The 24,510-nt window shown below is 46.0% G+C and overlaps 1 protein-coding gene across 5 annotated transcripts; it reads left to right on the top strand.

Moving 5' to 3' along the window:
• Positions 1–5: 5 nt before the first annotated feature.
• USP20 (ubiquitin specific peptidase 20) lies at positions 6–24,029 on the top strand. Of its 5 annotated transcripts, XM_080562295.1 has the most exons (27): positions 6–153; positions 424–557; positions 935–973; positions 3,441–3,545; positions 3,919–3,972; positions 4,686–4,748; positions 4,891–5,022; positions 5,611–5,707; positions 5,894–5,963; positions 6,578–6,691; positions 7,805–7,883; positions 9,172–9,613; positions 10,519–10,656; positions 11,693–11,805; positions 12,258–12,430; positions 12,909–13,003; positions 13,551–13,584; positions 14,039–14,084; positions 14,359–14,539; positions 14,978–15,104; positions 15,248–15,417; positions 16,062–16,143; positions 16,543–16,651; positions 17,051–17,153; positions 17,415–17,486; positions 18,524–18,708; positions 23,720–24,029. In XM_080562295.1, the coding sequence occupies exons 4-26, from the start codon at positions 3,465–3,467 to the stop codon at positions 18,682–18,684; spliced, it is 2,736 nt and encodes a 911-aa protein (XP_080418421.1). In that variant the 5' UTR covers positions 6–153; positions 424–557; positions 935–973; positions 3,441–3,464; the 3' UTR covers positions 18,685–18,708; positions 23,720–24,029. The 5 variants fall into 5 exon arrangements, with proteins under 5 accessions (XP_080418421.1, XP_080418418.1, XP_080418422.1 ...); XM_080562292.1 differs by lacking the exon at positions 23,720–24,029 and having other exon boundaries at positions 18,524–20,754; XM_080562294.1 differs by lacking the exons at positions 6–153; positions 23,720–24,029 and adding an exon at positions 180–297 and having other exon boundaries at positions 18,524–20,754.
• Positions 24,030–24,510: the final 481 nt, after the last annotated feature.

Raw genomic sequence — 24,510 nt, 5'->3', positions numbered from 1 at the left:
CCCCGCGGCCCCGCTCCTTTGGTTCCCCCCCCCCCCGCCTCAAACGTTCCCCCCGCCGCCCTCCCGCTCCCTTCGCGGCGGCGGGGCGGGGGCTGTGGCAGCGGAGATCCCCTGGGGTCCTTCAGGGATCCCCGAAGGTTGGGCTGCGAACAGGTGAGAGGGAGGCGGAGGCTGGGTGCCGGCCCTTGGCCCCGCTCCTGAGGCGCAAAGGCCGCAACGGCGCCCATAGGCGCCGTTGCGGCCTTTGCGCCTCAGGAGCGGGGCCCAGGTTTTGGGTCTGGGCTGAGGAAGCCTCAGGTGGGGTCTCCAGTGCCCCTCAGGCAGCCCCTGGTAAAAGGGGAGTGAGCTTCAGCTGCCGTGGGGGTGTATATGTATGTGTGCGGGGTCCCCGCCCCTCAATATTTAATTTCTGTTTTCACCCAGGTGCCCAAATCTCCGCGCCGTGCTGACCCCCAAGGGCTAAATCTCCGTGAAGACGTGCCCGCGAGGAAAACCGAGCCCGCGTCGCGCTGAGGAACGCCTGGTTTCTGGCTCTTTCTCGTCCGTAGGGCGGTTCGGTAAGTAATTCACTTCGGTAAGTAATTCCTGCCTCGGCGCTGCCGGCAGCGGCCGCGGATCGTCGTGGTGGGTTGTGCGGGATGAGCGAGCAGATCTGGTGATTGCCTCGTGAAAGCAGCGCTGGGGCTTGTTTTTATTTGTATCAGGCTGGTTTTTATTTGTTCCCCTCCGAATCTGCGCTCTCTGAATCTGAACTGTTGAAAACTGGCTTTCGTTTTGGCACCAGACCAAGCACTTGTTTTGAAATAAAAATAAAAAGAGAAGCGTGTCACCGTGCAGGCAGAGCCGCTGATTTTGGCAGCGATTGAAGCGAGCGAAAGTAGGTTGCAGTTGCCGTGGAATTGTTCTGACATGTTCACGTACTGTTCTTCCCCAGCGCTTCTTGAGAGAGACAGGCTGGAGGACTTGTTTTAAGGTAACTTCTTTTCTTATCATACTTAATACATTTTGACAAGCAAAAATAAGCTTTCCGGCAGTGCTTTTGTTATTAAATTCCTAGTTTCCTGAGCAGCGTTTGAGAGCTCTTTGCGCCAGGTAAAGCTCTTGGGGCAGAGCTGTGGGGAGGCAGGGATTCAATACTTTCTTCTGAACAGCCACAGCTCGAACCTTTTCTGATGCATTCGGTCAGGGCCGAGAGGTGAAAATGACGTTTTTGCTCTTTTATTTAGGAAAGGAAAATGTAGGTGGGAAGCTCAGCATCCCGGTGCTGGAAAGCTGAAAGGCATGGATTTAATTTGGAATGGAGGGGTGGTCCCGTGGAATGCAGTAAAACCATCCACAAGACTGTACTTAACATAGCGTGTTCCAAAAGCAGTCTGCAGTTAGCTTCAACTGGTGGAGATTAGGGGGTCTGGAGTTCATTTTAAAACAATATTTTGTTCATTAGGTTTTCTGGGAAACCTCTTTTGGGAAAGGGATAAGAAACCAGGGAAGGTGAAATAGCAAAAATGGCACTGATACTAAACGGAGTCGGTTTTGTAGAAGGATCTCTGAGTCTGAAAGTGTCCCAGTTTTCTGTGTTAGCCACGGATACAGTGCTCTTGTCCCTTGTCTGTTAAATCAGTGTATGGTACGTGACACTGCTTTGCCTGTGTGAAGCTGCATGACGTTACTCGGTTGTCTGTTAAGCATCTCTTCGCAGGTTACTGTGATCCTGGTTCCAACCACTGCTGTTTGTAGGATGTAAATATGATTCCTTCCCCCTCCAGTTTTGCTTTGCTCCTCCAGTTCAGTTCCAAAGAGTGTTGCAAAAACACTGTTACAAAATTATCCTTGAGGTTTGCCTTCTGCCAAGGCAAGGTGCTAGGCAAGCTTTTCGGCTCCCAGGATAAGTGATGCTGAAATGGCTTATTTGTTTACCCTCTCATTTTATTTTTTTTCCCTCTCTTTACTGTTAGTGATTCAGACCAGGTAGCAATAGAAATTCTTTCAAATCTTCTCAAAATGTGAAAACAACAGAGAGTAGCAACTGTTCTTAACTTCAAGTTCATCCAATTTTTTGATTTTTTTGGTAATGATGTAAGCTTTTCATGTCTGCTTCATTTCCAGCCAATAGCAATATTTTGGATCCTGGTTTGTGTTGTTAATATTACTTATATATTTTTTTAACAGTCACAAGTGAGGTTACTTGATCTATGCTTAAGAAACACAAACCCTTTTCATCTTCTTTTTGTAGCTGCACGTTTCTGAGACACGTTTCAAGTCTTTAATGTACCCGTGGACCACCATGAAAGTGTTTATTGTGCTCGTAAGCATGCAGCTCTGAAATCCTCTGTGCTTGCAGCGCTTGGGTGCATGAGATGGGTGGAACAACGTGTTACATTTCGTACAGTCTTTGAGAGTTTTGTGACTCGTTAAAACCTATATTAAATGAGAAATTTCTCAGAGACTGAAGACTGGTTATCAGTTACAGATCTTTTAAGTCTAATTCCCTCTTGCACAGCTTCATTAAAACTTAATATAATTAAATTATATTTTTAACGTTTGATAAAGTAGTGTAATAAGGAACTAAACGTCAGATCCAGATCAGCACAGTACGGGCACCTCGAGGCCCCCAGACACCGTATGCTAAGTACTTGTCTTGGGCTGCAGCACCCTTTTGCTTCTAATCTGAGTTTCATGCAAACAAGCTAATTAGATTTGTATCTCTTCGTGCTGCGTGTTTATGTTTGGCAAGAGGAATGACGTTCAGACCACCACATTTGTTTTCCCACCCTACCTGCTGAGCTAGAACATAAAACCCATTTTCTAGGGGGAAAAGTGGAGTTGGTCAGTCTAGTCAGGTTAATGGAGTACCGTGTATTCATGGTATGTAAGCCCAGTGAAGGTACGTAGGTAAGGCGTGTGTGAATTAATGGCAGTTTTTATTTACTGCTTTAGGCCCCTGCATCATTCAGAGATGCTACGTGATCAGTCTGGGAGTTTGAGATTAAGAAGATGGTGGTCAGTTGGTCACTGTACCACTGCTTTCGTTTTGTGGTGTGATTTTATCAGCTACAGCAAATCGTCCCTTGGCTTGAAAGCTTACCTGAGACCAAGTCAGCAGCAGCGCTTCTGAAGCTGTCCCTGCGTGCTGAGCACCCTCGTACATTTCTGAACGCACATTCCATGTTACACACATTATTAGCTTTGTTCGTGTATTTCCTCCACAACCCATTGCCTTGCTCACTTACCTACAATATCGTAACGCAGCCACTCAACAGGGGGTCAGAACTGTGCTAGCTAATGTCACTGGGTCCTGATTTAGATTTTTTTTGATCTCATTGAACCTTAAAGATGAATATTTTAATCTCCAATACACAAAACAAGCTAATTTCTCTTCTTGCAGGCTGTGAGAGCAATTCTGACACGTGACTGAGCAGAGCTATCCTTTCTTGTCCTAGGAAAACACCCTCGCACAGGTGAGAATGGGGGATACAAGAGACATCTGTCCTCACCTGGATTCCATAGGAGAGGTGACCAGGGATGATCTGCTGCTCAAATCCAAGGTACACGCTGTTCTGGTTGTCAGTCCTTTCCCTTTGTGCTATTGTGCATGCTTTTGCATATTTGCTTTTCAAAGAAAATGCTGCCTATCTCTGTAGAGAAGAGTACCTTGCACATGTCCCGTAAAGCAAGCCTCTGTCAGTCCCATCTGGCGTATTTCTCACTGACACTTTATCCTGCTCAAATGTGTCACTTGTCTAACACACAGCAAATTGTATATTTAATCAGAAGCATGGGTTTAAGAAATGAAATATTGGGAGCTGCAGGCTGGGGAAGCCTTTCTCATTGAGAAGTTTCCCAGTCTTGAAGGACTAGATTACTTAAAAAAAAAAAAACAAACAAGCAAACAAACCTTCTTTTATCATGAATATGCAGGGAACCTGCCAGTCATGTGGAGCTGTGGGACCAAATCTCTGGGCTTGTCTTCAGGTAAAAATGGCTTGCTATTCGTGTGCATGATATGGTGGGACTTTTCTTAAATATAAACCTAAATAAAAATATAAAAAGAAGATGTATTTGACCAGAAAAAAAAACAACTGAAAATGACGAGGGGGCTTCACAGTAGAAATATCCACTGTTTTTTGATGGATTCGAAGAAAAAGTCTCCCAAGATTAAAAGCTAATGCTGTCAGAATACACTGAGATTTAACAGTTTGCTTCTCATAGGTGATTTTCCCCCCAGTAGCCCCAGCAGGAATGAATATAATTCCCAGCATCGACTGCCTCTGCTGGCAGCTGTGAAGGGAGACTGCAAGTCTGAGACCTCGGAAGAGAGGGCAGGTGCTCAGGGCAGGGAGGCAGAAAGGAATGACAAAAGGCATGAGGGTGGGCAGGGGCAGTTTATTTTTACACTGGAATGCCCAGACAATTGGAGATTTGGTAAATGAGCTGCCTGCTGGAGCAGTTGCCTTGGAATGGGGACTTTACACGGGTGCAAACCCATGCGGGGTTTGCAGGTTTTCTTTCTTAAATTCAGCAATTCCAAATTCCTGTCTTATTCTGGGCCCTGGAGAAAGAAAAAAGCTAGAAAAATGGCAAGATCGGTTCTGAAGTTGCAGCTGCTGGTGGGACCGGAGTTGCAGACTGTTTTGTGACAGTTTTAATTTGGTGTGCCACTGTACTTTTGTTCTTTCTCTCTCCAGCTCGGTTGTCCTTATGTTGGTTGTGGGGAGTCCTTTGCTGACCACAGCACGCTTCACGCACAGGTGAGCTTTTCTCTGTTGTCCACCTTAAAACAGACAGAGTTGGATTTTTCCCATTCTCTAATCCTCCTGTACGGTAATCTGGTGGTCCCGTGCTTCAGTTTGAGCCAGCTGTCAAATCATTATTTCGTCTTTCAATTTCTAGGCCAAAAAGCACAACCTGACAGTGAATCTGACCACTTTCCGGGTCTGGTGTTATGCCTGTGAGAAGGAAGTGTTCTTGGACCAGCGGCTGGCAGCGCACACGCAGTCACCGCCAGTGAAGTTCACTGAACCGGTGGGTCTGTGACACAGCATGACAGGGGTGAATGCTTGACAGGCTTTTTGTTTACCTCTTGCAAAATTAGCCAAGAAATTTCCACTATTGTCCAGGCGATTGTTGTGATAAGAACTCTTTCACTGAAGGTGGCAAACTGTAGTCGTATTCCAATAGCTTTGTCTTACAGAACCTCCCCACCAGATGACTTCCAAATGACTTCAATATCCATTTTGAATTTTGTAACCTTTCCTAGCCTCTTCTGTGGGGCATCTGTTTCTGGGAGGAACGACAGCAGCTGTGACATCTTAATTTTCATTGCATAGCCTATCAAAATTTTAGCTGGAAAATCCAGACTGGAAACGCCTGTACTTGTGACACTGTTGCATATTCCTGATGCCTCTTTCATCATGCACACTGGAAGCAATAATTGTATCATTTCTATTTCCTGTGTGCATTACTGAGAAGGACAGACAGCGCAACTGGTTCTTCTCTCCCGAATATGCTTTTCTAAAGGCTGGCTAGATTTACATATAAGATGATCTCTCTCATAACTCATCTTTTGAAGCAGGACTCTCGCTGGTGCTTATTTTTCTGTCTTTAATCTAGGATTCTCCATTGCCTGCTCACCCTTTGAAGGCCGTTCCAATTGCAGTGGCTGATGAAGGCGAATCCGAATCAGAGGATGATGATTTGAAACCAAGAGGTAACTGCATCGAGTTGATGAAAGGGCTGTGAGGGTAACTCTGCAATCTCTAGGACCTGCACTGAGAGGTTCCTAGGAGCAGAGGGAAGAGCCTACCTAGCAAGGGCCAGATTCCCTCTCCTTTGGGAAGGAACGTAGAAAGCAGCACTTCTGGAAAGTTTCATGCTTCTCTTGTTTGTGCTTTAGGCCTTACTGGAATGAAAAATCTTGGGAACTCCTGCTACATGAATGCAGCACTTCAGGCTCTCTCTAACTGGTAGGCATTAGGGCCTTTCAGTTGAGTCTTTACTAGACTTCACTAAATACCAAAAGTGGCACCTCTGATCTGAGTCCTCTGTGAGTCATGCAAAGAGAAATCAGCCAGGCTAGGTGCAGAAAAAGGAATATGAAAAATTTAGTGTTTAGGAAAATAGAAGTTTTACCGTAGGAAAATGAGTGAAAATAGAAGTTTTAAAGTAGGAAATGAGTGAACTTATGGCCATTTATAAGACTTCCATTATTCATCTATACACAAGTAAAACTCCTTTCCACTGTGACAGAAACGTGTTTATCACATAGGAAAGCATGTCACCTCTTTCTGTTCTCCCCGGTGATATCATTGTAACAACTCCTATCCTAAAATATTCTGTAGCCATCCTGCTGAAAACTAGTTCCAGGATCTGTTCTGTACTATACCTGGTACAGATTCACGTCAGCTTTCTTTATTCAAGTTAGAATCTAAGCCTGCATCTGAAATCAATTATTCCCTTGATTTAAAAGCAGTATCCTAAGCACGTTTTCAAAAAGACATGCATTTAAGTTTTGATAAATCCTTAAATAGAGGCAAATGAGAAGTCTCTGTGCACTGAATTCTTTGTTTTTTCCTCATAGCCCACCTCTCACACAGTTTTTTCTGGAATGTGGTGGACTGGTCCGTACAGATAAGAAACCAGCACTGTGCAAAAGTTACCAGAAGCTGGTGTCTGAGGTTTGGCATAAGAAACGGTGAGTGGTCGCTCCCTAATCTAATCTGGACAGTTTTCACATTTATGTTGGTTCTGAAATATGGCATCAACAACAAGAAATGGGATCTTCAGTGACAAGTGCACCTTCTAAGGCAGTCAAACCCTACATAGACAGGTATGCATAGATTTCCCTGTATCTAGGAGATCCTATATGCTGCTTCTGGTGCACGTCGTTGTCAGTGATCAAAAGAATACATTCTTAATAACTTTTAAAAGGAAGAGATTTTTTTTATATACCTTTTCTGTTGGCAGAGAAGAAAAAAATGGTGGGATAATGGAACCCTCTTGGCTATTTCTGAGTCTGTTGTACGGACTGACCAGCACTTGAAGGCGCTGCTCTTGATTACCAGAGGGACTGATGATTTGGATGGAGAAAGTGGTACAGAGCTGACACTGAGATTTTACCAAAGAGAGTGGAAAATGCAGGTGGCTTTTTGGGAAGTGTTTGCTAGTGGATCACCTTCTAGTCTGGTTCCAAGCACAGTGTAAAATAATGCAGCTCTGTTGAAATTTAAACGTCTGCTCTGTGCAACTGTAATTGATTGAGGAAAAAAAAATGCAATACCATTTAGATTCCTGGTTTGACATTTGTTTCAGGTTAGTTTTTAACAAGGGATAAGTAAGATGCGGAGCAAAGGTGAACTGTAACTTTATGTAGCAGGCTGCAGACTTTGAAGCAGAAAAAGATCAATTTAGTATTGGTTTTGACTTATCTCATTTACTGGTCCCTGGCCAGCCCACACAGATTTTGAGACAGACATGCTGCTGCAAAATGAAACTGAGTAACTAACTGCAAAACCCTACTCTGGAGAGAATCACTTGAGAGGATTCAAAGTGTGGACAGAGCTTTACATTAAATGTGCTCTAGGGGCGATTCTCTCTGGAAGGATAGGCCGAAATGACTAAGATGTTTTCCTTCTCTTAATTTGTATGTCACCCAGCTAATAGGGAAACTAAGACCAGGATTTGCAGGTGCATAATTATTTTTTGTCCTCTTTAACTAGTGACCACACCCTGTTCTGTTGCCTATTACACAAACTGGCTCCAGGCCTGATAAGCAAACTAACTTCTTTTTTTCTCCATATTTAAACAGCCCGAGTTATGTTGTTCCAAGCAGTCTATCTCATGGAATTAAACTCGTCAACCCCATGTTCCGAGGCTATGCACAGCAGGTGGGGCCTCAACACAAACATGCCATTATTACAAAGATGGTGATTTTTTTTTCCTTCCTGCAGTGGTGGTGCTTGTGTATAGAGAGAAGAGCTAGAGCTCAGGAGTCACGCCTGTTTTGTGTCAATATTAGTGACCTGATAGAGCACCTGGGTGGGATTCAGGAGACCTGGGTTCTCTTCCAGGCTCTGCCCCTGGCTTGCTGGTTCCAAGTCAGTGCATCTTCCTGTGTCAGCCTTATCACCTCTAAAATTATGATGGTGACCTCCTTTATAAAGGGCTTTGAGATCTATTGATACGTACTATATAAGTTGGGTATTGTTTATTCATATTATAGCTGAGAAACCTGGATTAATCTGTACCAAGAAGTTAAAAATACCGATGATCTATATTCTTTTTCTGGGGAATTTCAGCCGACTGAATCTCATTTGAAAGATAGTATCTTTTTCTTTGAAGTATTTATCCAGTGTTTATTCTTTAGAATAAAATGTAAACATCAAACTATGTTTGATTTGAAAATTTACAAAAGAAATGACAGTAGACAGTATATCTAAACTGTGATTCTGACAGCAAGTCAAAACAGAGGATAAAAATAATGATTAATGAAAGAATTTCTATATTTATCTTTGATGTGAAGTATATTGGATTGGAAAACTCAGCTGTTAAGAGATAGAGTTGAAAGGAAGATAGGGCAGGCTGAAAGCCAAGCTTCTTTAAAATAACAGAAACATCATAATTAACTTTCTGGAATTGTCAAAATACCAAGTTGCTTTCAGCAGTTCCTTTGAAGGCAACGTATCACTTCTTTTACCACACATTGCAAATTTAGGAGCTTGCACCTTGACTGTATAGGCTTTGGTTTCTGGCTCCATTCCCTATTTATTAAAGATTTTAATCTGCCCTCTGTAAGAGAGGGATTCCTATAAGCAGACATCAGTGTTCATGAAAATTGTTTTGTGCTTAGGAGTCTGTTTTCTATGGCCTGCTGCCTTCCTCAGCTTTCTCCTGGTCTCTTGCCTCTTATCAGTGGTAATACCCTGGTAAATAAGATCATGGTTTGCATGTTGCAGCTGCTCTCTAGTTTTCCTCTGTGTTTTTCAGCTGAAGATGTTCAGATAAAAATACATCTCCAACTCCCTGCTTTAGGAGGGTCTCCGTGTGTTACGGAGCTGGATAACTTTCGTGGGCAGCATTGAAAGAGGCTGTGAATGGAGCTGTATCTGTATTTTGCCCCTCTTGTTTGCCCTGTTTCTGGATGGATGCTAACATGGAAATACTCCCGCTTTTCAGGACACTCAGGAGTTCCTGCGCTGCCTGATGGACCAGCTTCACGAAGAACTGAAGGAACCGATTGTTGCAGAGACGAGAGATTTGGATACCAGTGACCAGGATGACAAGCGAGAGGGTGACCGAAGTCCTTCAGAAGATGAGTTCCTCTCCTGTGACTCGAGCAGTGACAGGGGTGAAGGAGATGGTCAAAGCCGGACCGCAGGGGGCGTGGGCGGCAGCTCCCTGGCAGAGACAGAGTTGTTGATCCAGGATGAAGCAGGGAGAGGGATCTCCGAGAAAGAGAGGATGAAGGACAGAAAGTTCTCCTGTGGCCATCGGCGCAGCAACTCGGAGCAGGTGGACGAGGATGCAGATGTGGACACTACTATGATGCCAGTGGATGGCAGAGCCTCGCCTGAGATGCTTCCAGCTCCCCGTCCTGCCAGCCCATGTAGGACACCAGGTACAAACCTCTTCCAGTCACGTTGTGAGATGTGGTATTGTCCTACATGGGTGGTGGTGTAGTGCAGTGGCAAACAGCACGTCGTGTGTGTGTTCCTTCTGTGGGTTTGAAAAGGTTTTACATCCAAGACTCTCTGCAGTGTCTCTGGCAGTACTTCTGCCTTTGTGCACACTTCCTTCTGTAAGAAAACCAGGGAGGTGCTTAGTCAGGCTGAAGTGCTTATGGAGCTGAGCGAAGCCTACATCCTGAGGCAGCAATAGCTGCCTCTGCCAAGCCTGCAGATGCAGCATTTGTGTTTTTTCCTAATTTAAGAAAAAGGTTTCATATATGTGCATTGCTTTATCTGTTAGGCTGGCCTGGGGAAATGTTGGCTGTGGAAAAAAGACATGGAAGAAAATGTTCGTTACTGTTGGACTACAGACTCTGGAGAGAAGAGGTTGCTGCACAGTTTGTGCATTTCGGTGTGTTAGGGAAAAGAGCAGCTGTTAAGATGTAGGTGTGGAGTCACCCCGAACTGAACATATCCGATCTTTCAACACTTCTTTATGTAAGAGTCTTATTCTGCCAACTGGCACTGAAGGCAGCAATGTTGTTTGTGTGGATTAGGGATACAGGAGCAAGCTGTAAAACCTAATTAGTCACAAGTGTGAAAAAATAGCAGGGTTTTTTTTTTTCTATATATATAATTATTAGCTGTTCAGTATAGCTCTGTATGCACTCTTAGCCATGCACTGAGAGCTGTATCTGCCAACCCATGCAAGTAAGACAATTCGTAACATCTGAACTGAGTGCTGAGAAAGATTCTGTGCTGGAACACAGAGCTGGGCTGACACTGACTCTAACAGAGCTGGCTTTCATAACGGGTTTTCACCAGTGCTCTTCAGCCTCCCCTTTTTCCCAAACAGAACCTGATAACGATGCCTATGTGCGCTGCTCCTCACGCCCCTGCAGTCCTGTCCATCACGAAATGCACTCCAAGCTCTCTAGCAGTCCTCCTCGCTCCAGTCCTGCCAGGCTCGGACCTTCCTATGTGCTCAAGAAAGGTAGTGCAAAGGGGTCAGGGTATGCTGGGAGGCAAAGGGGAGCATGTGGAGGAGGAGGGGTTCAAAGGGGAAAGAATTATTTCATGATCCTTGATTAACAGTTGGAAGAAGTGCTGATCCCCCTGGAATATCAGTGCTTTATAAAATCATACCAGGCAAAGACTACAGTAAACCTGCAGGTAAAGTCAAGCTCTGGATACAACGGATGTTCTAGTATGCTCGTATATTGGGGCACTAAATGATTTCCATGTCTATGTCTGCATGCTGTGTTTGTTATTAATAAAAGAGCTACGAAGTCCTAGGCACGAGCTCCGTCCCTTTAGGGGAGTGTGGAGATGTGTAAACGTTTGTCTGCCAGGCTCACACGTCATAGCATGTGAGTCCAGGAAGTGTAAGATGATGTTTTACTGAGAGAGAGCTTCTGGGCTCTTAGATGTCTTGGGCTCACAGTAACAGAATTAAGCTGCAAATGTCAATCTGGTGCCGGGAGCATTGTTACCCTTCGGAGTGGAGCCTGGCTTCTGTTGTGTCAAACTGTCCTCTTTGTCCCAAGCAAACTGCAGAACAAAATCTCAGCATTGCGTAGCCAGCAAACACAATGACATGTGCTTATAGCACCGTCCCTACAGCTGTTCAATAATGCCATTCTGGCCAAAACTGTGCCCCAGCCCCTTGGCTGAGGTCAGCACAGCTGCAGATGTTCTGGCCTGATGAAAAGCACTCTGTCTCCATGCGTATGTGCATAGGGAAGGAGGCTTGTTATTAAACAAAACTCTGCGTTTGGCCAGTCCCTGCTGTGGAGAGTCTTCTCCAGCACAAGACACCTGGTGAACACCTGGCAAATGTTAGAGGGGGAAAAAGGGACAAAATACACGGACAGGTGAGGGGGAGAGGAAGTCAAGTGTAAAGCTTAGAGCAAAACACCCAGGATCAATCAGTTCTTGTCTTGTGTTATTGTGTGTCTGCGTGACTCTGCATGAGACCAGAGACTGGGAAAGAGCTGCTACGTGATGGAGCCTCTTTGTCTCTCTTTCAGCCCAGATGCAAGCTTCCGGGAAAAAGAAGAAAGAACTTCGTTATCGCAGTGTGATTTCTGACATCTTTGATGGCTCCATTCTCAGCCTGGTGCAGTGCCTCACCTGCGACAGAGTGAGTCTCCTGATAGTTGTCAGTCAAAGAGCACAGTCTTCTAGCTCGTAGACCTCTTCTTTGGAAATGGAGCTCCTGTTGCCAAGTACTGTGGGATGCATTTTGGAGGCCAGCTAAAATGCTGATGGGTGGGTGGTGGAGGAGGTGTGAGAGACCTGCTGTGCCAAGAAACTGTCTGCCTCCATAGTGGTCTGTTTATCTGTGTCACTTAGTTGGTCTAGCAATATCACATTCACATCAGAAAACAGATTCCAGTGCTACAAACATGACAGAAGTCTTCCTGCTGACAGCAATTTATTCAATAATTAGCCAGAGAGAGTTGTTCTTAGTGCCAGGCCAGGTTTCTAGCCCAGACAAAATCCAAGCATAGATAAAAGGTGATGATGAAAGTCAGGTCCCAGCTCCATTACATGCACAGGAAACCCAGAACTCTTCCTCTTGGATATTTCCAGGTTTCTACAACAGTGGAGACATTCCAGGACCTGTCACTCCCAATCCCAGGGAAGGAGGACCTGGCCAAGCTACACTCTGCCATCTACCAAAACGTGCCAGCTAAGACAGGGGCATGTGGGGACAACTATGCCTCACAAGGCTGGATTGCTTTCATCATGGAGTATATCCGGAGGTGTGTTCCCTGTGCAGGACCTCTTTCTTCTGGGGTTTGCCCTCCAGTGGCTGGAAGGCAGCTGTCCCTAGCCAGTGGTGGGTACAGCAGAAATGCCACTTGTAGCCGTTCCTTGGATGAGGACAGTGTGTGGTACCTCACGGGTCTGTTTTGGCCTTTTCTCGTAAGCCAGCTGCTGCTGTTCTACTTCTGTCATTCACCTTGAGATCTCGTGCGCAAATGATAATCCCTCAGCTCTGCCTTTAGCTCTGTCTTGCCCTCCAGAGCAAATGAATTACCAGCGTAGTTCTCCAAATCGCTTCCAGTTTGAGCAATCGGAATAGGGTTATCAGCTGGGAGAAATCGTGCTTTCCCTGTGCCATGGGGGTGTGTGATGATGTAGGATGTACAGCTAGAAGAATGCCCATCCACGTGGGGTTTTGTAAGCCAAGGTGTCCAATTATTTTACATGTAACTCTTGATCTCCTCTCCTCTGCAGATTTGTGGTGTCCTGTATCCCTAGCTGGTTTTGGGGTCCTGTTGTGACACTGGAGGATTGTCTTGCTGCCTTTTTTGCAGCAGATGAGTTGAAAGGTGAGTTAGCTTCGGTGGGGTCTGACAGCCAGAAACAAGAAAAACTGCAGCATATTTCACATGCGTTTGGGGGGCGGATTAAGTCTGGAAAGCATGCTCTAGTATTTCACTTAGAATCTGACACTACCAATACTTGACAGTTCAGCTTCTCTGAGCAGAAAGAAGTTTTTCCATGTGCTCAAGGGTGATTTTTCATTTTGAATCTGGATGAGACTGTTCTTAGCAAGGAGCAGACATGGCTGTTAGTCGCCTTTAAGTGCCATGGATCTTTATTCTTCTTAGATTCTTTGCTTTCTCCATCCATTCCCTAAGTCCTAGAGGACTTAAACAATTTGCTGTATTCACTTCTGTGTGAATTTTTCTCCTAGTTGATTCCATTCTCTTGCCTACACTTACTGAGGGAAATAGTTATTTGGATCTCTTCTCACCCTTAGAATAGTGTCAGGATCAACTTAATGTGATCTTTCTGCGTGAGTTGGAAATGCATTCGTATCAGAGTTGTGTGCTCTGAGTAACTGCATAACGGCTTTCTTCTCTTCATCTACAGGGGACAACATGTACAGTTGTGAACGGTGTAAAAAGTAAGTCTGCTTTACCTGTATTATACCTCTGGAAATTATTTCTTTATACTACTGTTAAACATATTGCTAAATCCTCTGCTGGGACATTTCTTCTGCTGAGTGTCATGTAAAATCTGCCTTGTCTTATACTGAGTTTCTTACACTGAGTCTTGAGAAGTCACTGACTGCAGGTAGGAAAAGTGCTGGCTTCAGCAGAGAAAAGAAAGGAAGAAGGGTGTGAACAGGGACATGGCTTGGCAGTAATTGAGTTACTGCATTAGAAAGAAGAGGCCTGACAAACTGCTCGTGCCTTGCCTCATTTGGGAGGGATGTTGCAAAAAGCCTGAATTTGTTGCTGCTGAAAGTCAGCATTTGTCTTGGATTTCAAAGTGAGCAAGATGCAGCAGACAATTGCCTTGCTTTTTGGCATCCCTTTGCTTTAGAGTTCTCTCACAGCTAATTTTCTCTCCCTCAGATTGAGGAATGGAGTAAAGTACTGCAAAGTCCTCCGGCTACCAGAGGTGAGTCAGAGCACCTTGTTTCTTACTTTTCTTTCAGCAGCCGCTGTTTGAGGAGGTAAGGCTGGCTGTAGAACTGAAACATCAGTTTGTTTTGGTGGCAAAATCCTGTATCTAGACCAGAAGAGACTTTCCCGTGTTAAGCTGATGAGCCAGCAGGATTTGTGGCTAAAAGGAAAAAAAGCTTTGCAAAGATCAGATGCACAGAGATATGCTGTTGGATTAGAATACCCACAGCAAAACTGCACTTTGGTGTTCTCTGTCTTTGGTCTTTTAGATTCTCTGCATCCACTTGAAACGGTTCCGGCATGAGGTGATGTATTCCTTCAAGATCAACAGTCACGTCTCCTTCCCCTTGGAAGGGCTGGACCTGCGACCTTTCCTAGCCAAGGAGTGTGTCTCCCAGATCACCACCTACGACCTGCTGTCAGTCATCTGCCATCACGGCACAGCAGGCAGTAAGTCCTTCTTCCTGTGAGTATATGGCAGAGGTGAACAGGAACGAGATGAGTATGAGCAAGGCAGTGTGTGTTCTGCCATCCCTCTTCTGGGATAAAGTGCAGTGTAAGGCCTGCTCCTCCATTTCCCAGCCTTGCTCAGCCTCTGCCCTTTGAAAAGTGAACGAGACAGCTTCTGACAGGTTCTCTGCAGCTGCTGTGGCCTCACCCATGGGTTGGCCTAGAGGCCCTTTCCAAAGAAGGCAAACCATGGCGACAGTGACAGACTCCCCTGCTCCTGCAAAGCTTGCCTGAACAGGAATTATTATTACTATTATTATTTTGTTCTCTCTCCTATTTCTGCTAGCAGCTAATCCTGTCGTGCTGCTGACCTTATCCCAGGCCTGAGTTCCACCTGCACTCTGAATCTCAGCTGTGTTTTATTTCTTTTTGATGCAGGTGGGCATTACATAGCCTACTGTCAGAACGTGATCAATGGCCAGTGGTACGAGTTTGATGACCAGTATGTCACCGAAGTCCATGAGACCGTGGTACAGAATGCAGAAGCCTATGTCTTGTTCTACAGGTGAGCAGCACCCCAGATGCAGCAGTCCCTTCATGGCTGCAAAATACCTAGAAATATCAGTGGAAAACTAATTCAGGAATTGCTTCATTGCTTCAAAACTGGTTCAGGAATTGCTTCGTTTTCTCCTTCTTTCCCTCCTTAAGGAAAAGCAGTGAAGAGGCTGTGCGAGAGCGTCAGAAAGTCGTGTCCCTTGCCAGCATGAAGGAGCACAGTTTACTCCAGTTCTACATTTCTCGAGAATGGCTCAACAAATTCAACACCTTTGCTGAGCCTGGTCCCATCACCAATCACACCTTTCTGTGCTCTCATGGAGGTAAGGCAGCGCTGCTGAAGCTGGGAAAAGCAACTTTCAGCTTATGCCTTTTTGCTTCCTGATGCATTAACAAATGCAGAAAAAAGGCTTCAGCTGTAGATCTGTTACAGTGCATGCTTCCGTAGGATCTGCTTCATTTGCAGAAGCTCCAGCCCGCTCAGGGAGAGATGAGAAAATTACCCCATTGTCCTGCTGATCAGAGGACCGGAGGAATGGCTAGTGCTGGGAAACAATAGTATTCAGTTCTCTACTTGTTTTTAAAAAACAAACCTGTAGAAAGCACATAAGACAATGTTGATCTGTGTTACCCTATCAGCAAGGTTCTCCTTCAGTGTTTGGACAACGGAGTGCACACTAGTGAAGGGACCTGATACCACGTTTTACTGTTCTCTTACATCCGTCATGCTTGGGAGCCCTTGTGTTTGTGTATCTCCAATTGGAAATGAAGCACTTGATTAGAAATTGAGGCTGTGAATTGGGAAACTTTCAAAACCAATAAACTCTTTAGGGTCTTCCATTAGCAGAGGAAGCAGATTCTGGAATCGGAGAGTTTTCAGTGAGGAAGATCTCTCTTTTTGCTATTTGTGTCTATCCAGCAATAACGAGTTCCCTGGTTAATTCTCCTCCTTGCCTTTCTTTCACAGGAATCCCTCCTAATAAATACCATTACATTGATGACCTGGTTCTGATTCTGCCCCAGAACGTGTGGGAGTATCTCTACAACAGGTAAATATTACCATTTCGTTATTTGTCCCAATGTATTTTGTTTTATTAGATAGTCTGCTTGGGGTATTCCCATCTCAGGCACTTACTAAGACCTAAGTGCCTTCCAATGGCACGTTAAAAGCATGCAGTACTTGGTGTGGACTGGCAAAGACTTGTATTTGCTAGAGCCTACCGATCTAAAGCAAAATGAGCTGTATCAGTGCATTGTCCCAGTACAATATTGAGACCCTCTCTGTGTTGCATAAAGGCAGCACTCTCCATTCAGAGAATAGCTGCAGATGCACCTCCTTCACCGCTGTCTGGAGTAGTGTAAGAATCTATCTGTGGGGTATTCAGGGCTGGGAAGCACTTCCATTTTCCTGCAGTTCTGCATTCCTCTCCCTCTCTTCCTGTGCTCAGGTTTGGGGGCGGCCCTGCTGTGAACCATCTATACGTGTGCTCCATTTGCCAAGTGGAGATTGAAGCACTTGCCAAACGCAGGAGAATTGAAATCGACACCTTCATCAAGGTTTGTGTGGGAAGGATCTGGAGGTAATGGCAAAAGGTTGAGGTGGGAAATGGAGATCTGTCACAGACAGTCAGTGGAAAACTGTCGCCCTCATTTTTCAAACATGATCTAGAACATGGTCAGGAGACTCATCTTGGGCTTCCACATAGCTAACACCATGGGGAGGGGCAGCTGGAATACGATAATGCTGTGTGTGACTGTGCAGAGACGTAAAGTTTGAAGCCATCCTAGTCTCTTGCCTGCTCTAGTTGGCAGGAACAGGTTGCAAAGAAGGTGGTGGAATTACAAAGGGTAGTTCTGAAGAATGGAAAGGCTGCCTTACAGTTAATGGAAGGGGCTCCTCCAGATCTCAGCAGTGACTAAATCTTTCCTGCATTTCTCTGTTCTCTGCTCTCCCAGCTGAACAAGGCTTTCCAGGCAGAGGAGTCTCCAAGCGTCATCTATTGTATCAGCATGCAGTGGTTCCGTGAGTGGGAAGCCTTTGTCAAGGGGAAAGATAATGGTAAGGAGCCAGAGACCTCTGGAGACGGGTGGTGGTGAGAGGTAGAATGGAAATAAGTGTGTATGCTCGGCGTACCTCCTCAGTGAGCGCTGAACCTGACAGGCACGACTTGAGGCTGCATGGAATCCAGCCACCCAGACTGCCTGCAGGTCCCCCAGGGCAGGGCAGAAATAACAAGAGAACTAGCATGGGAAATAAGCTGAATTGGGTGGCAACAAGGAATGCAGAATGGTTTTAAATGTGTTTATTCTTCTCTTACAGAACCTCCTGGACCAATTGACAACAGCAAGATTGCACTCACAAAAGCCGGTGGCCACGTGCAAGTTAAGCAGGGTAAGGCCTGTCCTTGCCATCTCGTAGTGCTTGTAAAACTTGAGGGAGAGTGTTCCACTGGGTCTGTCTGTCTGTAATGAAGCAAGAACAGGACAAGATGGTGTTGCAGAGGAACACAGTTCGCTGCACATCCCTGCGCTGACTGCCCTGAGTGAGCCATCTCGCCTCTCCATTCGCAGCTCCTGCATGACCAGCTTGCTGATGTGATCTGTTAAAGCAAATCCTGCTGTCCTCCATCTCCCGCTGTTGCTGTCCCCCACATCCTTTCCATCATTTCCCTTTCCCAGTGTTGTATCTGTGATCTTGTGTTGCTCTTGCCTTGTGTTTACTCAACATCTGCTGTGGTCCAGCTTGTGAAATAGCATTGCATATGCTGTCCTCACTGGACTGCTGGGCTTTCCTGCCAAGCAGATGAAGGTTGCATTTGTGTCTCGGTTATCTCTCAAAGCAATCGTTTCTGTTCTCCTCCTCCTCTGTAACCTTCATTAGCAAAGGTCTCTGCTTTCCCTGCTTTGTGTTTTGACCACTTTTTGTCCCTCCTAAAACAGCTTAGAGGAGCATTTTTAGTCTCTCTGAGGCAGTGGAGCCCCAGCTGCCGGGGACTGGTGTGTCTGAGCGCATTTCTGTAGGCCCTGTGGGCTGCCAGAGCTCATTCACTGCTGTGCATGAGAGAGGGTCAGGCAGGCCCTGCTGTTGTGGCCTGCTGCTGCTCAGTTCCCTTTGAGGACAGGAAGAAGTGACTGCAGTGGATTCCAAAACTGTCAGCTGAACTGCAGTGGAGCCTCGGTGGCTTCCAGCAGCAGGTGGCACTGCAGAGGGCTGGAGGAGACCACTGCTGCTGCAGCTCTGGTGCAGGGCTGCCACCGGGCGTGGGCTTTGGGTGACTTGGACAGTGCAGCTGCAGGCACCAGGTGTGCCTTGCTTTTGGGAAGACGTCCTCCACGCTGTGATGTACCAGCCTTTCTGTCCGATGGCTGCGTGGAACAAAGCATACTGGCTGCACGTCTGCTTATCTGCATGTCTGCTGTCCTTTTCAGGTGCTGACTACGGGCAGATTTCCGAGGAGACATGGATTTATTTAAGCACACTGTACGGAGGGGGGCCAGAGATTGCTATCAGACAGAACGTGGCGCAGGTCCAAGAACTGGAAAACCTACACGGGGAGCAGAAGATTGAAGCAGAGACCCGGGCTGTGTGATCTGTGCAGGAGGGGGCAGGGAAGGTATGGCACAAATATGTCCGTGTGGGGATGGATGGCTGGGGAACCCTGAGGAGTCAAAACGCTTCCTTTATCTGGTACTCGAGGTGTGTGCAGCTCCCACCACCACTGCTGGGGAAGGCAGGTTTCCTCTGCCATCCTTTCACGGGGCTTTGAATATAGGGGTAGTGCTGGGAAAGACCGGGAGAAATCATTTCTCTGTAATTCATCTTGGCAGCCCCAGTGGGGAAAAAAATGGTGGTGAGACTGCAGCTAACCGTCACTAGGATATGTTTTGACCTGAGCCCTCTCCCTTTTGTTTGCTTACAAGAAATCAGCACTCCCAGCTTGCCCCGAGCAAACTGAATCTCTCCACTCCTTTGCAGGTTTTGCTTTTGGCACTTTCCTTTTTAACCCAAATGTGTAAAGATAAAATGAAATGTTATTTATGTTTCCAGTGAGCAGTGTTGCAACTAGAGAAACCTGTTTATTTGAAGTTAACTAAAGCCACAAGGTCTCCTTGTAGTTTTGTGCTGATGGTGCACAGCTGTCACAACTTCCTAGTTTTGCTCTTTATCTAATTCCTGCAACTTCAGTTGCAACTCAGAAATTTTGAAATAAGCTGTTTCTTTCTCCCCCAAGCCCTAAAGTCACACCTTCACCATCCTGGCAGACTTTTCTTCTCCTTGTATCTGATGTCATGTGTTCAGCATGTTTTCAGAGAACAAAGCTGGAAGACAAGTTCTCCTGCACACTGGCTTCCCGCTGTACTGTTTCCTCTAAAGCTCCTGGCAGCTCTGTAGATATGGGATGCAGCCTTCCAGGTATTAAACCCACAGGGCTGGGATGTGAGCAGCTTCAACTCAAAGCTGTTTGATGCTTAGATTTCCTTGGAGCAGGATACAGGAGTGCTCTGTTGCAGGCTTTGCGGCTCCTGGTCTGGTTCATAAGCCCAGCCTCTATTCTCAGAAGGACCCTGCTGTAAGCCTAGATCCATCTCCACAGCTGTCCTGAGAAGCAAAGGGTGTGTGAAGGAGGAGCCCATTTGTTTGCACAGGGCCTATTCAGATGGGTCAGCCTTGGCTAGGGCAGTAATTCAGAGCTGGGGAAGGCGCCTGGTTGAGCAGGTCCAGGCTGTTGAAGCAGCTTTTTAGGAACGAGCTGCTTTCTGCAAACAAGCCCCCACCTGTGTGCTGAGGTCATTCTAGCTTCTCAATGCAGATGTTACTTGTGTATACAGTGGCTCATTTAATGAACAGAAATAACTAGCTCCCTAATCTACTGCCGCTAATGCAGCCATAGAGTATCTGATAACAGCCAACAGAGAGGCACAAAGACAAAAGAGGCTAAACACTATTTTTCTTAGCAAGGCTATTCTCAAAAGTTCTTCCTTCATCTAAGCCAGCAAGGCAATAGTATAATCTTGTATGCCTTTGCAAATGTTTCAGTGAGCTTTAGTGGAATCAGAGCGAGGCAGAGCTGGCAAGGCAGAGGTGACCTTTCTTGGGCTGAGGACCCAAAGCCTGTACTCATGGTGGTGCTGGAACCTTCATGATTCCACAGCACCAAGTCTGGCCACCCCGTGGTGGTCTGGGGCTCTGAGCTCCCCACATGAAAAGGGAAAGAAAAGGAGGGGGGAGGAGGAAGGCTGCTCTTTGACTCACAGATAAAAGGTGGAAAAGCGTGTAGGAGAGGAGAGTTAGAAAAGAAAAACGTGGCCTTCAGATTTTTTAGACCAAATGTTTGCTGCCAACAGCAAATTCTTCTTTAAAAAGAGTGTCTGTAAATGGTTCAGCATGTTAGTTTTACTATCCTGTTTATTGGATGCTTGTATATATCCAGTCGGGCCCGAGGGGAGGTCGAAGAATGAGCCACTGTTGGGATTTCTCGTTGTTTTAAGCTTTGTTAGCCACTGCAGCCTTCTTTGAAGCTGCTGCAGAGCCTGTAGGGCTGCATGTCTGTGTTGTCTGTGCTGTTCGGAGGACGCTGTACAGATTGTAATAACACTCCCGTGCTTAAGTGTTAAACTCTGTGCTAAAAATGTGTTACAATAAATATATGTGCATTCAACGAGTTGCATGACTGCTGCCTGCAGGGCCAGAGGGTCTGACAGTTTCCATGGCACTTCTGGTGTTAATGAAAAAAAAACACCAAAAAAAACCACAAGTTTTCTGCTGCCAGGAGGCCTCGCAATAACAGATCCTTCTGAGCAGCAGCGGTAGCCCAGTCCATGAAATCATACTGCACTTGCACCCTCCCGTTCCAGCCTCTGTTTACAGAGATTTCCTGTTCATGTTGCTTCATTTGCTGAGTTTCAGCTGACTGTGTCTCCGAAAGCCTGTGTTGTCCAGGAAGCAGGTGCTATCCATGACCATCAGCGTGATGAAAGTAACATGCGAGGGGAGAGGCTGAAGTTCCATGGAGCTGTTCTTAGAGCCTGTGTGGTTTTCTGTCAGCCTTGGGTGGCTGACGATTTCATTACTGATCCAATCCACTTCTCTGATAACACTCGTGTGCATAGCTTTGCTCGTGGGCACAGTGCAGGCAGCAGCATTGCTACCGCGTGCCAGGAAACGCTAACTAACAGGCTGGCAAGTTCTGCCCTTGTGAACAACAGGGTTGCTAAAAGAGGTAGGTGATAGGAACGCTGCCCCCAGGGGTGCGGGGCTGGAAGAGACGGGCGGCTCTCTGCCAGCTTGGCAAATGATACCGCATTAGCTGAAACTTGGAATATCTGAAGAAACAGAGCTGGAGCTGGGTTAATAAGGACACGCAGCTCGTTCTCTAGCAACTTGAAGTCAACCGTCAAAACTTGCATCTAGCAAACAAACCCCGTAACCTCAGCAACTGCAGAACAGTTTGTAGCATTCCAGGAGACGTTAACAAACTACCTCCCCTAGGGATGGATTATATAGCGTCTAGACAAACGGCTCGAGCACTGCACTGGCAAAACCAGAGCGGTACTTTTTGTTATTCTCTATCCATTAAAACACTCAAAAGCTTAGTTCTGCATCTATATTTCATTGGAAATCTGACCTCATTGTTGCTTTTCTCTGCCTCCCATAGTAGGTGTCTAGGGTATTTTCTGAGCACCTCTCAGTGCAGCTAGCTCTGTGACCCACTGTCAATGTCAGCCAAATGTTATGGCTGAGCTGTATCAGCTCTTTTTGCAAATCACTTCCTTTTCCCTCTATTTTATCAGGTCTCTTGTTCATTGTAAAAAGAGGAAAGCTGTTCCTGCATTGGACTGATGGAGCTAGCCTCGCTATTTAGATTATTTGCTCCCTTCCCCAGTCTTCTGCAAGTACTAGGGACTTTGGTTTACAGGAGCTGCTGTTCTGTTGCCTACTCTCATCCTTAGACTACGGCCTTACAGACACAGTTTTGAGGCAGCTGAGGCTGTGATAGACAGACGATGAGTACTCTGCAGTGACCTGCACCACACACTTACCTTATGATGCACGTGTCACACCTCAACCCGTGCAAAGGAGAAATAAATAGCTCTTCCTTCGGTGATGCAGGGCCACCGTACTGGAGCTTCACCCCACAGCTTATCTTCGTGACCCCTTGCTCACCCGGTCACAGCCTTATTCTGTAGCACATCTCCACCCTCCAGAATGACCAAAGTAAATAGCATCCTGTATTCTGGGACATGTTCAGTGACACATCTGGTGTATATAAAGCTCATTTTATTTTTCTCCTAGTTATTGCTCACCTTGGCTTCAGTTTCCTGCCTTCGCTCACTCATTTGGTTGTGCTGTTTCTATTTCAAGTTAGCAATGCTAATACTGCTTAAGATAAATGAAAGCGCCAGACTGACACTCCCTGCTGTTCGTTGTTTCCCCCAAAAATGCAGACATGGAGCACATTATCTCTCTGCCTGGTTGTAATAAATGCTGTTAATGAGTGCTGACAAAGAACAACTGAAATTGTTAAACAAAACAGCAATCTGATCTTAGATCTCTATATAACTGCTTCAAGTTAGAAGTATCACCTACTATGAGCTGCACAACTGCAAATCCTCACGGTTCCTAGATGAGGCTATTTCCAATGATCTGGGCTAACAGGTGATGAAGAAGCTGTCCAGAAGCTAGTCAACTTTTTGGCTCAGCTAGAGAGAGGAAGAAGAGATTCTTAGATTAATGGTCTCAAGGACAGGGAAGCCTTTTTAGGTCAATCTAGAGCTTAATTGCAAGGCCAGAGTGTCAGCAGAGCAGCACTGTGTGCAACACGGCACCACACAGCACCGCCCACAAACCTGGCACACCGCTTCAACCCCGCAACCAAGCAGAGGGTAAAGGAGGTGTTGCTTCCCACAGAGTGAGAAAGTTGTGTTACACTTTAATTACCTGCCCTGTTTCTCTGTATTTCCCTGACACCCTGATTTATAGAGCCATGGCTTTCCTACTGCAGCATTTGAGGGAACTGAGGGAACCTTTCATCTGCCAGTCAAGGATCGCTTCCTCTTTGGCATAAGCTGTTTCTTTCTCAAAAAAGAGGAAGGGAAATTTGGTCCAGCCACAGTTACTTTGTGTTGTTAATGCTGGACAAAAGACATAAAAGCAAAACTAAGGTTGCCAAAGGAACTTCACGAGTTGTCTGAGTCCTAAACCATGCAATTGTGAGCCCTGTGCCCGTTTCCCCCATCACTGTCTGGCGGCTGCTCCCTCCCCACAGCTCGGTGGCCAGAAAAAGGTCTGCAGGGAGGGGGACTGTCTCAGTCCTCTGTGCAGACACCCACCAACTGCTGTGTTCAGCTGCATCCCTTACATTTTTTTCATGACGCCCCCATCCGCCTGCTGGCCAGGGAGCCATGTTCCCATCCCCTTTGATAAACCACCTTTCCCCAAACCTGGGCAGAAAGAGCTCAAACAGGAGGCAGCTGTACATGTGCAAATGCTGGAAAGCACAAGCATGGGCTGAGAAACAAAGCAGCTCCTGAGCACTCGTTTCAGATCTCTCCGGGGCTGTGGTGAGCTCCAGACATTTAAAATGCAATCTTCTAAAGATGTTTTTTGTTTCTCTTCTTCTGAAGGAAAATAAATCTCAACTTAAGGCAGCCAGCTCCAGCAAAGTACACGCACAGTACCCACAGCACCTGTGGCCTGGCAGAAGATTTCTTTGGAGCCCCTTCCATCCACTATTGACCACCCCCTGCATATTAAAATAGAACTGTAAATATCCTTATCCAGCCTTACAGAAATGTATCTGGTTTTCAGATTATTCAGTGAAGGGAAACAGTACTGTATTTTGTACCTCTGTGTTCCTGCATGCATGTACAAGTGCATTATTTGCTAGGGTCACAACAGACTTAATTTCAGTTTATAAACAATTAGTATCAAAAACATCTGCCAAGCCTTCCAGTTAAACCAAAGCATTCACTATGGGCATCACAAGGCACAATTCCGTGTTAGAGGGAATGTTTTCCCCAAGCTTCCAGTTCCTGTGCCCTCCTACTGAAGTAGGAAAGTTTTAAAATAAAACAAAAGACGACAAACAAAAAATACCTGCCTTACTCAAGTGCACCAACAACTCCAACCAGAACGATCCATTTTTTTCCCCTCAAATGACCAAATTAAAAAAACAGCCAAAAAACCCCCCACCTTTTTAATGTTCAGTGCCAGCTGCAGAAAGGTAAAGCTTTGATAAAATTGTGTCTCAAAGTGACCTAATAGGGATTAGCTGCGTAGGACAGCCACCCAAAGGTACCGGGCAGAGCCAAATCAATACTCCAAACACCTGCAAATTCTGGTATGAGAAACAGAACCAAAAGCCAAGCGCTGTGAGTAAGGATGTCATCATTCTTGTGAACACAGCAGCTAGACA

Source organism: Anser brachyrhynchus (assembly GCF_964034855.1).
Source record: "Anser brachyrhynchus genome assembly, chromosome: 19".
In the NCBI taxonomy this organism is placed as follows: domain Eukaryota; kingdom Metazoa; phylum Chordata; class Aves; order Anseriformes; family Anatidae; genus Anser; species Anser brachyrhynchus.
The sequence above is the reverse complement of the archived record's forward strand: the minus strand, read 5'-3'. Positions and strand labels throughout refer to the sequence as shown.